We start from the raw sequence: 13,897 nt of genomic DNA, 5'->3' as shown, positions 1-13,897 counted from the left end.
TTGTTAGCAAAGCATTATCAAATGGCTCACCCATAACGTCTGAATTTACAGCTCTCAGAAAGCCAGCCTGTTTGTTTTCATGGTTGCTTTGTTAGCATTTCATATTCGCCATGCTCGGTGCTCAGGGAAATTACACTATGCAGTGCTTGGATAGTGAAGTTCCCACAGTGCATTAGGGAAATACAATGTGCTCTGATTTGCTACCTCAATACATTAGTTAAATATTTCGTTCAGTAATTCACCTTCTCACAATGACAGCTTGCCACCGCAGCATGTTGGTGGTCACAGGTGGAATGTTTGAAGTCAACACTGTTTCCACTGTTGAGTTTGTGCATAAATAACTGGGAAATGATGTGTTGCATACATGCTGAAGGGAAGAAGCCAATATGTGGTAAACACATTTTCCCCATTTCTATCCATTCTTAAAGCCACACAGTACATTCTGGATTTCTACAGTACTGGCAGCCCCATTTGGGACTTTCTAATCCGAGATATTGGATAGGTCTGGATGCTTCTTTTTGAAAACTATGTTCTGCTCAGTGATGGGAAGATTCCCTTAAATGAGGTCCATTTTGCCAGACAGATGGTCAAATGTGCTAAGAGGTACTCATAATGAGTTTGTTAGGGACGGTTCCCCCATAGCATTATACATGAAAGAGGAATGGTTATCTATAATAATAATAATAATAATAATAATAATAATAATAATAATAATTCATAATTGTCTTTACACAACACTGTTGGCCATGCTGTTTTAATGGTATTTCATTTTTGCCACCCCACATGAGTGGTCTCTCGGCAAAAAACAACAACATATGCCTTACTTTGCAGATCTGCTCTGGCCCAAGGCCTGGTTGGACTACTATAACTGCTTCTTTGTGTTGCAATACATTTTTCCTCCGTATTTTTTCCGTATGTTTCAACCTAAGCGTAGTCTTTTGTATTGTATTATCTTATAACTGTTGAAAACAAAAACAATATTGAAGCAGTAGAACTATTTCAAAATATAGTAAGTAAGTAATAAGTCAGTAAATAAGTAACAACCCAACTTTATTTTGTAATGGCAGTTACAAGGCAGCTAACTGATTACGCTTGAACGTATAAAAACCCACAATATTAATTTAGTATTCTGAAGTCTGATAATTATTGCACGAACAATCTCAATGGAATGTGCAAAAGATGGTAGCAAAACACCAGAAGGGAGGGAAAAAAGTACTAAAAGAATAATTTGGCTTTGTGAACCTCATGTGAGGAGAGAGATGTTTTTAGACCTCAGGAAAACACATATTAGTGAGAAATATTGAGAGTACAAATATGTTTTGCTTGTTTACAAGTTAACTGGTTGATCGAGCAAATATATTTCTGCTTCATTTTTACATCTAAGAGCTTCAATAGGAAGTATCCACTACCATCTACACAGTAGAGCATTCTGGATAGACCCTTTCCATAAAAAATGCATTGAGAGTGTTCTTAGATGGAATAGAAATGTATTAACAGAGCTGCCCCAGGAAAATCTTTGGCGATTGTTGTAAAAAGAAACATTTACAAACTGGCCAAATGTAGTGAAGGAGATATAAATACCTTCATGGGTTGCCTTTTACCGTAATGAAAATGTTGCTGTCTTAAAACATACAGGTCGCCTCTATATTTAAAAAAGCTGGAGGAATTAGCATGTGCAGAATTAACTGGAGAACGTAATTAAGTGACTAAACTCTCAGTGACCACATGAGCCAAACATAAAGGGATTATACTTGGCTCCTAACACTTTGAGATTGACATTTTTTGCTAAAAGCCAGTGCCTCTTGGCAGTACTATGTTCAAACATACTGTTCCAAAGGACAGCGGGTTGAAATAAAAAGCTGTTGAATTATCTCTGATCCTTTTGTTGACCAGGAACAGAAAAGATTTCAGTATGCCAATGATTCAGATATCTTCTGACAGGTGCTCTGCTTTGTAATATTTATAAATGTCCCTATTTAGGGGCCTGAGCACCAAAGCCCTCAGGCTCATAGCATGTTTTGCCTTTATTTTTGCTTGACCACGGTTGAGTGGAAAAAAGGGAGAGAATGGTGTCGAATTATAAAAAGACCCGCTGGTTATTTCATGAAGAGTCTGACCTGACATGTGGCATACTTTCTTAACTCCTAAATATAATGTGTGACAGCAATATAGAAGCATAGAAGTATATTCCTGTTATTACATGGTTTGGTTAGATACTCAATTCTGATTGGTCAATGTAAAAATTCAGAAATCTGCCATTTTGTTTCTGATTAACAGACCTCTGCTAAGGATGGCAGGCCATTGCTAAAGACTCTGAAATTAGTACGACATGCAGTCATATCCATCAGAAACCAACCAATCAGTGCTGCTGTCATTTAAAGTTACAATGCCTTTATCAATAATTTGACAGAATAATTGATTTTGGTGGAAATAAGACAAAGGAAAACATCCAACAGCACTGGTAATGGCCTGAGTTGTTTCAGAATTGGTTATTCATAATAACTAGACAAAAAACTAGCTTTACATTTTAGTGAAGTTTTTTTTCTTTAGGCCATTTACTCCATTTGTCCCTGTGGAACATGAATAACTGGCCTTATTATACGGAGGCATTTTATATCAATATTTGATAGTGTTTTCTGTAGAGATTTCATGACAGCTATAGTCTAGAAGCTCCGCAGGGTGTAAACTCGAATCCATGCCGGAGATACACTGCCCGGCCAAAAAAAAGATCACCACCTGGATTTAACTAAGCATATAGGTAAGAGCCTCCTATTGGATAATTACTGCATGGGTGATTATGTTTCAGCTCGCAAGTTATTGAACCCTAACTGATGCAGTGAGTAGCTTCTCATTTGTTAAACAGTCATGTTGAAAGACATATCCTGTGGTCGTGGAAAAGATGTTAATCTGTTTCAGAAGGGTCAAATTATTTGCATGCATCAAGCAGAGAATCATCGAAGGAGATTGCTGAAACTACTAAAATCAAGTTAAGAACTGTCCAACGCATTATTAAAAACTGGAAGGACAGTGAGGAAACATCATCTTCCAGGAAGGAGTGCGGTCGGAAAAAAATCTTTAATGATCGTGATCGGCGAAAATCAGTGAAATCAAATGGTAGAAAAACAACAGTAGAACTCACGGCTATGTTTAATAGTGAAAGTAAGAGCATTTCCATACGCACAATGTGAAGGGAACTCAAGGGATTGGGACTAAACAGCTGTGTAGCCGTAAGAAAACCACTTGTCAGTGAGGCTAATCGGAAAAAACGGAACACAAAGATTGGACTCTGGAGCAATGGAAGAACGTCATGTGGTCTGATGAGTCCAGATTTACCCTGTTCCAGACTGATGGGGTGACTGTGGGCTGAGGTAATGCGGTCGTCTTTCAACCAGAAGGTTGTGGGTTCGATCCCAGTCAACATGTCGATGTATCTTAGGCAAGATACCTAACCCTGATTTACTCCCGATGGCATGGCCAACGGTGTATGAATGTGTGTGAAAGGTAATTACCTAGAGCAAAAACTGTACTGCTCTGTATGAATGGATGTGAATGGGGTGAATGACATGTAGTATGTAAAGAGGGGTTCGAAAAGACTGGATAAAGCGCTTTATAAGTACAAGTCCATTTACCATCAGGGTAAGAAGAGAGGCAGCTGAAGTGATGCACCCATTGTGCCCATTGTATTCCATCAATGGAGTTTTTCTTCCCTGATGGCACGGGCATGTTCCAAGATGACAATGCCAGGATCCATCGGGCTCAAATTGTGAAAGAGTGGTTCAGGGAGCATGACATCAATTTCACTGATGGATTGACCACCACAGAGTCCAGACCTGAACCTGTTTGAGATTCTTTGGGATGTGCTGGAGAAGACTTTGCGCAGTGGTCCGAATCTCCCATTATCAATACAAGATCGTGACATTTTTCAGGCAGATATTGTACTTTTTACTCTATTACATTTGTCTGACAGCTTTAGTTTCTGGTCACTCTGCAGGTACACATACTTGCATTAATTATTGCTTATTAAAAAGTTGTATACCAGTTGTTTGTTTGTAGAGATTAAAATTACCCAGAAAATGTCTTTTTAGAAACTTCTGTGTCTCCCAATAAACAGCATCAGGGAAAATACGTCACTAAGCTAAACATCTGGATTTGTTTATAAGGTTGTGCTGATATCAAGCGCCCAGAAAGTGCGCCGACAACTATTTAGCTTATTTTCATAGTGGCCAAAAGGTGGTATTACAATACCGTGTCAGTTTGTGGTGTCATTTTGCACAAAAATACTTTTTCCGTTTTACTTACATTGGTTAAAGGACGTCTGTAAATCTGCGTATAACTTTTGATTATTTATTTTAAGGTAAATAAACTAGCCAGTACATAGACTTGAATAGCTCTGATTTATACAAATAGGGCCTGAATCTACACCCACTCAATTTTTGGCTTCATGTGCCAATAGGCAACCTTCATAGGAGTACAAGGGGCCTCGCCTCCAACGCTGTGTCGAGTTCGTTTTATAAATCCATGGCTAATATTTAAAACAAAAGCATAAGGGGGCATAATTATTTAGAAGTAATATCTGCTATAACATAGTTTGAGCATTGTGAAAGTGAAGAATTTATGTAATTATGTATGTAATTGTAGACTATAATGAGTGGTTAGTTTCACTTTATAGAGCCTTGTTGTCAGCTGGACTGAAGACCAAAAGACTTAAATCTGTGACACATCTCACCATGTTGAATATAGAAAGCTGAATAAATTTTTTTCCTGTCCTTTAAAACATTACATTCACTGGCTGTCAATTCTGACTTGTATTCACAGCTTCAGCTTCACTGTGGAACCAATTATAATATGTAAGTATTATATATATGGTTTAAGACAGCAACGGTAGATTTAATTTAGCATTTATTCAAAGTCACTTACAGTACATACACAGAGGAATACCTTTCCTCTTACCCTGAGCCACTACTGTCCATGGAACACGAGCCTATTACATTATGGACTGAATCCGAGGTACGGAATGCATACACAAATAATGTATCACTTATTGAAAACGGCCATAGCTGAGGTCTGCGCTCTCAGTGTGTCCTTTTAGTTTCACGTTGAATACCTGAGGCTATAAATGTTTCTGGATTTCCTGCTGTGTAAACATATAGTACCTCTTAAATCAATCATGCCTGGTGCTTCAAAATAGAGACTTTGTAAAAAGAAAATTATATTCTACCTGTTACTATTGATTGGATGTATTTCCCATTTGTAAATGGGCATCATTGACTCTTAAAAACACCATGAAATAGTGTTATGTGGAGATGATCCTGCTGAACAAAGTGTGTAGGTATCATAAACATTGTTTTATCACAGATCTTATTTTCTGCAATATTCCAAAATCCTGTTGCTTTTGGTTGAGGAAACCCTTGCTAAATTCCTACAAAAATCTATGTACCACTCTATAGCACTTTACACACAGCCATCAAGCATCCTCACAATTGAATGCAGGCTTTCAGAACTGCACTGCAAAGTGCTGTGTTTGGCTCTGTTTGAGTGGTGGACAGTAAATGGGAGCATAGTGATGTAAGAAAAGACATTTAAAAAAAGTTTCAAAACCCAGTGAAGTCGCTGTTTGTCTTGATACTCAAATCAAACAAAACAAACTCAAAATCACCAGGCAGTGAATCTTGCAAAGGTTAAAATACATTTTCCAGGCAAGAATTTCCTCTGTTTCAGTTTAAATATACAACCCTCTCTCTTTTCCTCCTTACCCGAATACAAGCGAGCTGATCCAGATTTGCTGCCGATATGACGTCATAACCTAAATGTGGCTTTACACTGAACTCCTGGCAACGTCCCGCCCAGGTGACTTAGAGTTGTTGTATATATAATACATATAATGTCTCTGTTCTAGTGGTAAACACTTTGAAGTGTTTCACAAATAATGCTTGATGTGGTTTTGAACATAATATGTTTTTTTTTTTAAGAATCACGGCAGCTTTAGCTGTCATGATCCTTGTTTTGTGTCTGTTGTTTCCTGTTTTATTTTTAAATGTTTTCCCCTCTTGTGTCATGTTTAGCTTCACTCCCTGTCTGAGTTTCCCTCCTGTGCCTGATTGTGTCATTGTGTTCACCTGTTGCCCCTGTGTTTCTCCTCCCCTCTCCAGCTGTGAGTTGTCTTGTGATTAGCCTTTTGTATTTAGTCTTGGTCCCCTTTTGTCTCTTGTTCGGTCGTCCTCGTTTCCTAACTGATCTTGTACATGTTACCTGCCTGTTCCTGCCCATCCGTCTGTCTGCTCCTGTTGTACGACCGAATCACTGTCAAGGGGTTGGGGAAACAGGACCCAAGTGCAGTAAAACAAAAGGGAGGCAGGTATGGGTCCAAACAAAAGGCTAGCTTTATTAAAATTAAAGCTGTACTTTCAACCACAACAAAAACCTCACCTACACTAACCAGGGGACACAGCGACACCGGGAACAGGAGCAGACAGACGGACGGGCAGGAACAGGCAGGTAACCTGGAGAAGACCAGGTTGGAAACGACAACAACCGAACACCAGACAAAAGGGGAACAGAGACTAAATACACAAGGGTAATCACAAGACAACTCACAGCTGGAGAAGGGAGGAGAAACACAGGGGCAACAGGTGAACACAATGACACAATCAGACACAGGAGGGAAACGCAGACAGGAAGTGAAATTTAACAAGACACAAGAGGGGAAAACATTTCAAAATAAAAGAGGAAACAACAGACACAAAACAAGGATCATGACAGAGACAGTCGCAGAATCAGCACTTCAGGAACAGGGCTGAGAAAGGGGTATGAGGCATGCTACAATGGGTGATGTGTTTGGTATTTTGAGCAAAACACTTAACAGACACGTTTTGTATAGTTATTGCCCTACAATATATTGTTCAAATATAGCATAATAGGAGACTTTTAAAGTACCTCAAATGATGAACATTTCAAATGACTATATTCTGTAATATATTTATTTTAAACTTTTAAATGTTACTAAATGATAAATTGGCCCAACATCAAGAAAACTAAGGCCAGGACTTTGATACTTTCTTTAGAGTTCTAGCCTTTTGATGGGCAGTTAGAGAGCTGCTTCACAATGCAGTCTCCACAAGAGATGATCGCCTTTACACTTTAAACATATTTTCTTAAGAGGCAATTTAATGGCTCATTGATGTGAGGACTAATTCTTTAGGTTAAATACATTGAAAGTAACAAAACATTTATGGAAAACAGCGCTGCCTAGCTTTCAATTTGAAATTCAATTAATTTCTTAATAAGACATTTTAAAGCACAAAGGATCTATGGAAATAAAGACTTTGCGTCGCGTGCAATCACCTCTCACTGATGAAGCGTTAAATTGGTAGGAAGGGGTAGTAGTGATTAAAGTTATAGGATTAAAATGATTTCTTAAAAAAATGACAGTTAACTAGAGTGAAAGCAACACTATTATTCAGAACAAATGTTAAAGGGGTAGTTCAGAATGTTAGGCATAGGACTTCATTTCCAAGTTAGCCTGTGTGGTATTTATCAGTGGAGACCATTTTCATCACGTTTCATCCAGTCCTTCTAGTTGCAGAGTTCTCTAGCGCAAGTCAACGGTTTCTGTCTTACCCACTCCACAGTACACCCGAGGCAAATAAATTAAAACGCCAGACTATCGATGTAAATGTCTGTGTTGATAGAATAATGTTAGAAATACAACTATCTTTGCATCGCAATGATCGCATTACATTTTGAGGGACTAGTTTCTCAGCAGCGGCGGAATTATACTTTGCTCCGGTTAGTTGTGTAATAACGAAGCTGCGCCGAAAACATTAACATTATTCTATCAACACAGACATTTACATCGATAGTCTGGCGTTTAAATTTATTTGCCTCGGTTGTACTGTGGAGTGCCTAAGACTGTTTTTATTGGCAGGCTAGCAGAAACTGTTGACTTGCGCTAGCCTAGCACCAGCGAACTCTGCAACTAGAAGGACTGGATGAAACGTGTTGAAAACAGTCTCCACTGATAAATAGCACACTGGCTAACTTGGAAATTAGGTCCTATGTCCAAAATTCTTAACTACCCCTTTAAGCAACGATAAATAAAAAGGCTACGTGCAACATAGTTATTTTCTTTAATATCTAATCTGCTTCTTCTTTCCTGTTGTGACTGGCTAGCCGGCCAGCTCGGATTGGATTTGTTAATCACTAAGAGAATATGTAAATGTGTTGGAGTGCTAGTCAACAGAAGCGCAAGGGTTATATTTTAGCCTCTGCAGACCATTTACATACACAAAAACTTATTTAACACACTACAGGAAAGGGATCAATCCCAAAAAGCATAATAGGGCCTCTTAAAGTAAAAAATTGGAGTGCTTCTTCAACATTTGAGAAAAACAAACCACAGGTGTGATAAAAACCCTGACTAAGAATGTAAAACAACCCCTGTTTTTACATCAAAAACATATCTCTATCTCTCAATGTCACAGTCTTTATACAGCAAATGCTCTGGTAGGGGGACCATCTGTCTGAAAACACATTCAGTGACACAACAAAATGGATCTGCTGGTTTATGCCGATATTTTATTATTTGGCTCTGATCCATGATTATCCCACTGTGGATCAAGTTTTAGAGATTCCACTTTAAAGATGAAGTGCAGTTCGCCACAGCCAGCTTCAAACACTCAGGGATAACATCTGACCTCACTTTTCACCACAATTGCAACGATCAAACAGCTTCATAAAAATGTAAAAACATTTCACTGTTGAAATATAAGCTGAACAGCAGCCTGACAAAATCCAAACATGATGAACATTAATTCCACAATCAGCCAGAAGATATCTACAAAATTCATTCCGCGAAGAAAAGATTGACCACAGCTTCACTCGATGGCTAACTGTTAAAGTTACCTTCAGCATTTAAGTACAGAATAACATCAAGAACACAGCCGTGGCCTATGAGTGTTTCTGCTCCTATCCATGTGTAGGAGGTGGCAGCCCTGGTGCGGTAGCCAGGATGTGGCATTTTAGTACGTCAATAGAGTGGTGGAGTAATGACGTATTTTTGTAAGCTGACTCAGAAGTTAGAATTGAATGGGCAAAAAGCCAAAGTGTTTTTTTAATTGGATTTCGGAATATAAGAAAATAAGAAACCAGTGAATCAACTTTAATGATGTTTACAAGTTTTGTTCTGCGGGTTAATCTCTACTTATTAACACACCTTATTATGATTTTTGAAGAGTGAATTCAATTGCCAGAACTACATCACGGTTGAGCGTCCCCACCGCTAAGCTAAAGGCAGCTAATGTCCAGCGTGATGACATTTAGTAGTTTATTTAGTCACTTGTTAGCGGCCGCTGTTTTAAAGAGCTACTCAGGCTACTCACCAAATACATGTTGTAAAAATGTTTAATTGCAGAATCTACAGTTTGGTGCTTAAATGGTTTGGCTTACTTGAAGCAAATGTACAATTCATCCTCTCTTTATTTGACACCAAGGTAAAAGTGTTATATCTGTTTAACAGCTGTATCTGTTTTTATCGGTTTAATATCTAATGTGTCCTCTATAAGGGGACAATCTGTTAAACAGTCTTTTGTATTGGGAAAAATATAAAGGGGCTTGCTCCGTTCACTCCAAATGATTGGGTGTTGGAGCCCCTCTGGCAATGTTGGGTGGCAGTAGCTCAGTCCCAAGTGATTTGGCTGGACTTAGGTTGCTGGCTCAATTCCCGAGCCGACCAAGCATGAACTCATAGGTAAAGAGGTACCAGTGCCCTTGTGGGCAGTGTATGTGACAATAAAAAAAGTATTTAGATTCCTCCATTTCCCCATTGTATAATAAAATTGCTGTTCATTTAAGACACACATTGGGGAGATCTGCACTCTACTGTGTACACTTTCGTCCCATTCAAAAGTTCAACAAACTTCCAATGTGAAAAGGTGCAGAAGATCTCTTGATGGAAAAACTATTTTCATTTGAATAATATTCACCAAAAAACAGTACAACAAAAACATTCAACAAGTTATATGGAAATACTCACTCGTATTCTCTGCACCTCCAAGAAGACAGCTCTTTGGAAGGACTTCTCCCAGATAGCCAGGTCCGAGGCCAGCTCCACCCTGAAGGTATGGCTCTGTCCGTGGCCGACCAGAATGCTGAAGCACAGTGACTCGCCGTCCTGCTGCTCGGGGGAATGCTCGAGCCCCAGGTAGAGCCTAGCCTGGAGCCAGCAGTCCTCTGCCATCCACAACTACGACACAACATTTTAATATTTACATTTTGCCGTCTGTTCTTTTTTTAATTTATACTTTTCTTAGTACTTGGGGAAGGGTGAAGAAGAATTTCCTTCCTTCTCTGAAAAATACATTTTACTGGTTTATTTATATATTTTTTATATGTATATCTTGGTTTGTAGATCAGGAGTATAGAGTAGTGCAGGAATGAGTCCCAAAACCCGGGAATTAGTTAGCATTTTAGCATTTCGTTTCCCTCATCTCAAAGTCACTTTAACGTGTTTTTGGTTAGATGACTGAAATAAGATCTGTGGCTAACACAAGCTTCAGAGATTTTCCGGTATTACTTTCTGACATCAAATGTGTCGGTAGATACCCCACTCGTAAATGCCCAAAGCTTCTTTGTATGTTGAATGGCTTAATGAGACTACCAAACATCATCATTAGCAACCTAGCTCAGCAGTGGTGATTCGCAGGCATGTTTATAGCCAAATGTTAGCTTTTAGCATACAAGTTAGCTGAACACACAGGCAAGTATCATAAAGTTGTGTTGGCCATGTATCTTATTTATCCTTAATACCCTGAAATCCAAAGGAAAAATTCCATTGTTTTTTTGTTGGTGCAGCTTTGCGATGCTAACTTGCGGGGAAGCCTACAAAAACTTCATCCCCTGCACCACTCTATGACCTCAGGAATAGAGAGCCCTGTTTTATAGGCCTCCTGAAACACCATTCTATCTGATATAAAAAGACAAAAAACAGCCATCTATACTTAGATGAAAGCTGCAGTGCTCTGTACATACCTTGTGAACCTTGAAAAGAACCTCATAGAGGTTATATGTGGTTTCAGCTTGTCCCCAGTCAGCAGCACTGATCTGAGAAATGAACATCAAGGGAAGTAAGATGAAGAGGCAGCATATCAAAACAACTCTTTGCACTTGTTAGCAGCACCTCCTTATCCAAAAACTAAATGCTAAATGAATGTACCTTAGATGTGGGAATGGGTGGATGACTGCCAGTGAGCAAAGTGGCTTTATCCTGTTGCACCTGCTGCACAGGTAACATTTACATCAAGAAAATAACAATTGCATTATCCACAAATATCTTCAAACTTCAACTCATCAATAATTCTGAGATCCACGCCTATCCATTAAACAAATGAAGGTTACCGTGCATATTTTAAACTACAAAGAGCCAAAATATGATGGTCAATGGATCAAACAATTACACTATGTCATTGGAGATCGATGATCCGCGTTTGTATATAGAGAAATCAAAATCGATAGGGGATAAATGTCCTCTCATTCTGCTGTTGGACAAGTGGCATGCAGTAGGCTTGTGAGTGTAACATATTTGTATTCAACAACTACATTTATTACTTTTTACTGTGATGTTTGACGTCAACTTCATTCGCATCATAATTTAGCTGTGAGATGAAGTCCAACAGATGAACAGGTATTGACCGAGCGGGTTCCATTGTAGTAAGTAAGTAAGGAGGTAAATAAATAAATACAAATATAATTCTAGTTATTTTTTGTTGTTGTTATACATGCAATACACACCAGCATTTAGGCATGATAACACATTTTTTTTTTGCTTGGCACAGATTGTGTCGTAGCGGAAGGTGGCAAGTCACCCAGTAACCCAGTTAGGGTTACTGGGTGACATTGATACAAAGAAAAGGAAATTGGTTGATGGTGCGTGGTAACCATTGGCCTTTATAAATACAATCAAATACCAAATTTACCTTTTAATCCTATGTGGCAGTTTAAGCTCAGCGCAAGTTCAACCAAGAAGACCGTCTTTATGTCTATCATTCACATATTTCCATCTTCCTGGGCTCACCCCTCCCAATCAGCAATCAGGGGCGTTCACTCACCAGCTAAACCTATCACTTTGCCTCTATCCCCACAAGCCACTCACAGCACATGGTTAAACCTTTTAAATCTACTCTCTTCCCTCCTCACAGCTGTCATTTAAGGTGAGTCGACGCAGCCGTCCTCCACCCCTTCCACCCCCAAATCCAGGGTTCATGTCAGGCTTAAACCACTGTTCTTCGGACCGACCTCCATCAATCCCTTCATACTTCCACCACCACCAGTGTCTACACCAGGGGGGGTTCATCGGCTCGGTTTTCCCCCTCCTGAATGATACTCCCGCACAACGGGGTCTAATCGCCAAACACCATTACATTCATCTGTGTATTCCTGGCAATACATACTGTATATATTGTTACAACAAAACAAGTCTCTTCTGATTGAAATCATTTCCAGATTTCATCCTGCCTCTCCACATATTGCAGGGGGAGCAAAACCATTTCCATGAATTAACATTTTCGTTATTGTTTGGAAACTTAGCAAAAAAAACAAGATATGTACGTTTTACAGGGTGATTATTGCTTTCACAGTACCCTTTTCACAGACCTGGGTGAGATAATCATGTTGGTATGAAGAATTATTAGAAAGGTGCTTTGAATAGCTCGGTCAAGCAAATGATTACACTAAAAGTTTGCATTTTGGACTTGGGGCGCTCGCTAACTGAGACCGACAAGAGGCTACTTAGTGGATTATTACCTCCGGGCGTGTTCCATTAAACCATTCTGATAGACTTTAACGCTGCTCACACCTGCTCCCATCAGACTATGTTCTTTTTTGTTAAAGCTTTCAGAAATGTTTATTGCCTTTGGAATGTTCAGCTGAAAAGGAGAAACATTTCCTGCCATCAACAATTCTTTATCTTATAGATATAAAGTCCATCAAGGCTATTTCTCAACGCTAACAAGTGCACTATAGTTTTCTTTTAAGTACTTACTCTTTTATGAACTGTTGAGGCTCATTTAAAATTCTGTGGGTTTGCTGACATTAAAGAAGACATATGCTCATTTTCAGGTTTATATTTGTATTTTGTGCTTTTCCCTTTCGTGGACTGTGTTGTAAAGGAATTTGGGGCATGTAAATGGTCTGCAAAGGCTAAAATCCCTCCTTTTCCTCAAGAAGGAGTTTCTCTCCCACATACTCCCCCTCTGCCTGGCATGCCTCAATTGGACTTCTTTGTTTACTTCTGCCGCATTGTACGTGATAGGCTAGGGGGCGGAAATTTTTAACCAATTCCAACAGCGCCGCCCAGGTAACCAATCAGAGAAGACTGGGCTCTGGTTTCAGACAGAGGGTGAAAAGAGATGCTGCAGCACAGACAATTTGAGAAAAACAAAGAGCTTTTTGAACATTAATCATGGAGACATGTCCCAGTAGAGGCACAAAAGTTCAGTTCAGTTCAGTTCTCTACAAAAGTTTGAAACTTTTGTAGAGAAAAATGGCTGCAGCAAATGCATCTGCAATGCTGTTAAAAATCCCCAACATTGAAAGCTTTTTCTTTGCTCCGTCATGACCCTAGCCGTGAAAAGGCAGCCCACCTCCACAACAGGAGAATAAATCATTTAAGATGCAATGCATTCTGTCCACAGCGGGCCCATGATCCATGTTCACCTACGTTATTCATGGATTCAAGAGTTGCATTAAGCATGCAGGTTATCCTGGCGAGACGAAGCACTTCATTTCCTCCAAAGAGGGAGGTGTCAGCGGCGTGTCAGAGGCCAGGGTTAGCACAACTCTCCAGAGGAAAGGGACAGCTGGCTGGGAAACAGTTCACTGACCCTCTTAGCTCCGTGTCACAGAA

General features: G+C 39.4%; 1 protein-coding gene and 1 pseudogene across 2 annotated transcripts in view; one reads left to right on the top strand and one right to left on the bottom strand.

The window, feature by feature from the left end:
* The window catches only part of sntg2 (syntrophin, gamma 2), an 81,601-nt gene that overhangs the window by 11,466 nt on the left and 56,238 nt on the right, over positions 1–13,897 (bottom strand). The window contains exons 9-11 of one of the 2 annotated variants that reach the window (XM_063908204.1): positions 11,210–11,272; positions 11,026–11,097; positions 10,031–10,240 (exon numbers count right to left, since the gene is read on the bottom strand). In XM_063908204.1, the coding sequence (XP_063764274.1) occupies positions 10,031–10,240; positions 11,026–11,097; positions 11,210–11,272 (345 nt within the window). The remainder of the gene's footprint in view (positions 1–10,030; positions 10,241–11,025; positions 11,098–11,209; positions 11,273–13,897) is intronic. The other variant, XM_063908206.1, reaches the window with a different exon arrangement.
* On the top strand, positions 9,500–9,650 carry LOC134882075 (U2 spliceosomal RNA; annotated as a pseudogene).

Source organism: Eleginops maclovinus, chromosome 19, assembly GCF_036324505.1.
Source record: "Eleginops maclovinus isolate JMC-PN-2008 ecotype Puerto Natales chromosome 19, JC_Emac_rtc_rv5, whole genome shotgun sequence".
NCBI classification, from domain to species: Eukaryota; Metazoa; Chordata; class Actinopteri; order Perciformes; family Eleginopidae; genus Eleginops; species Eleginops maclovinus.
Note: the sequence above shows the minus strand (reverse complement) of the source record. Positions and strands in the feature narration are given on the sequence as shown.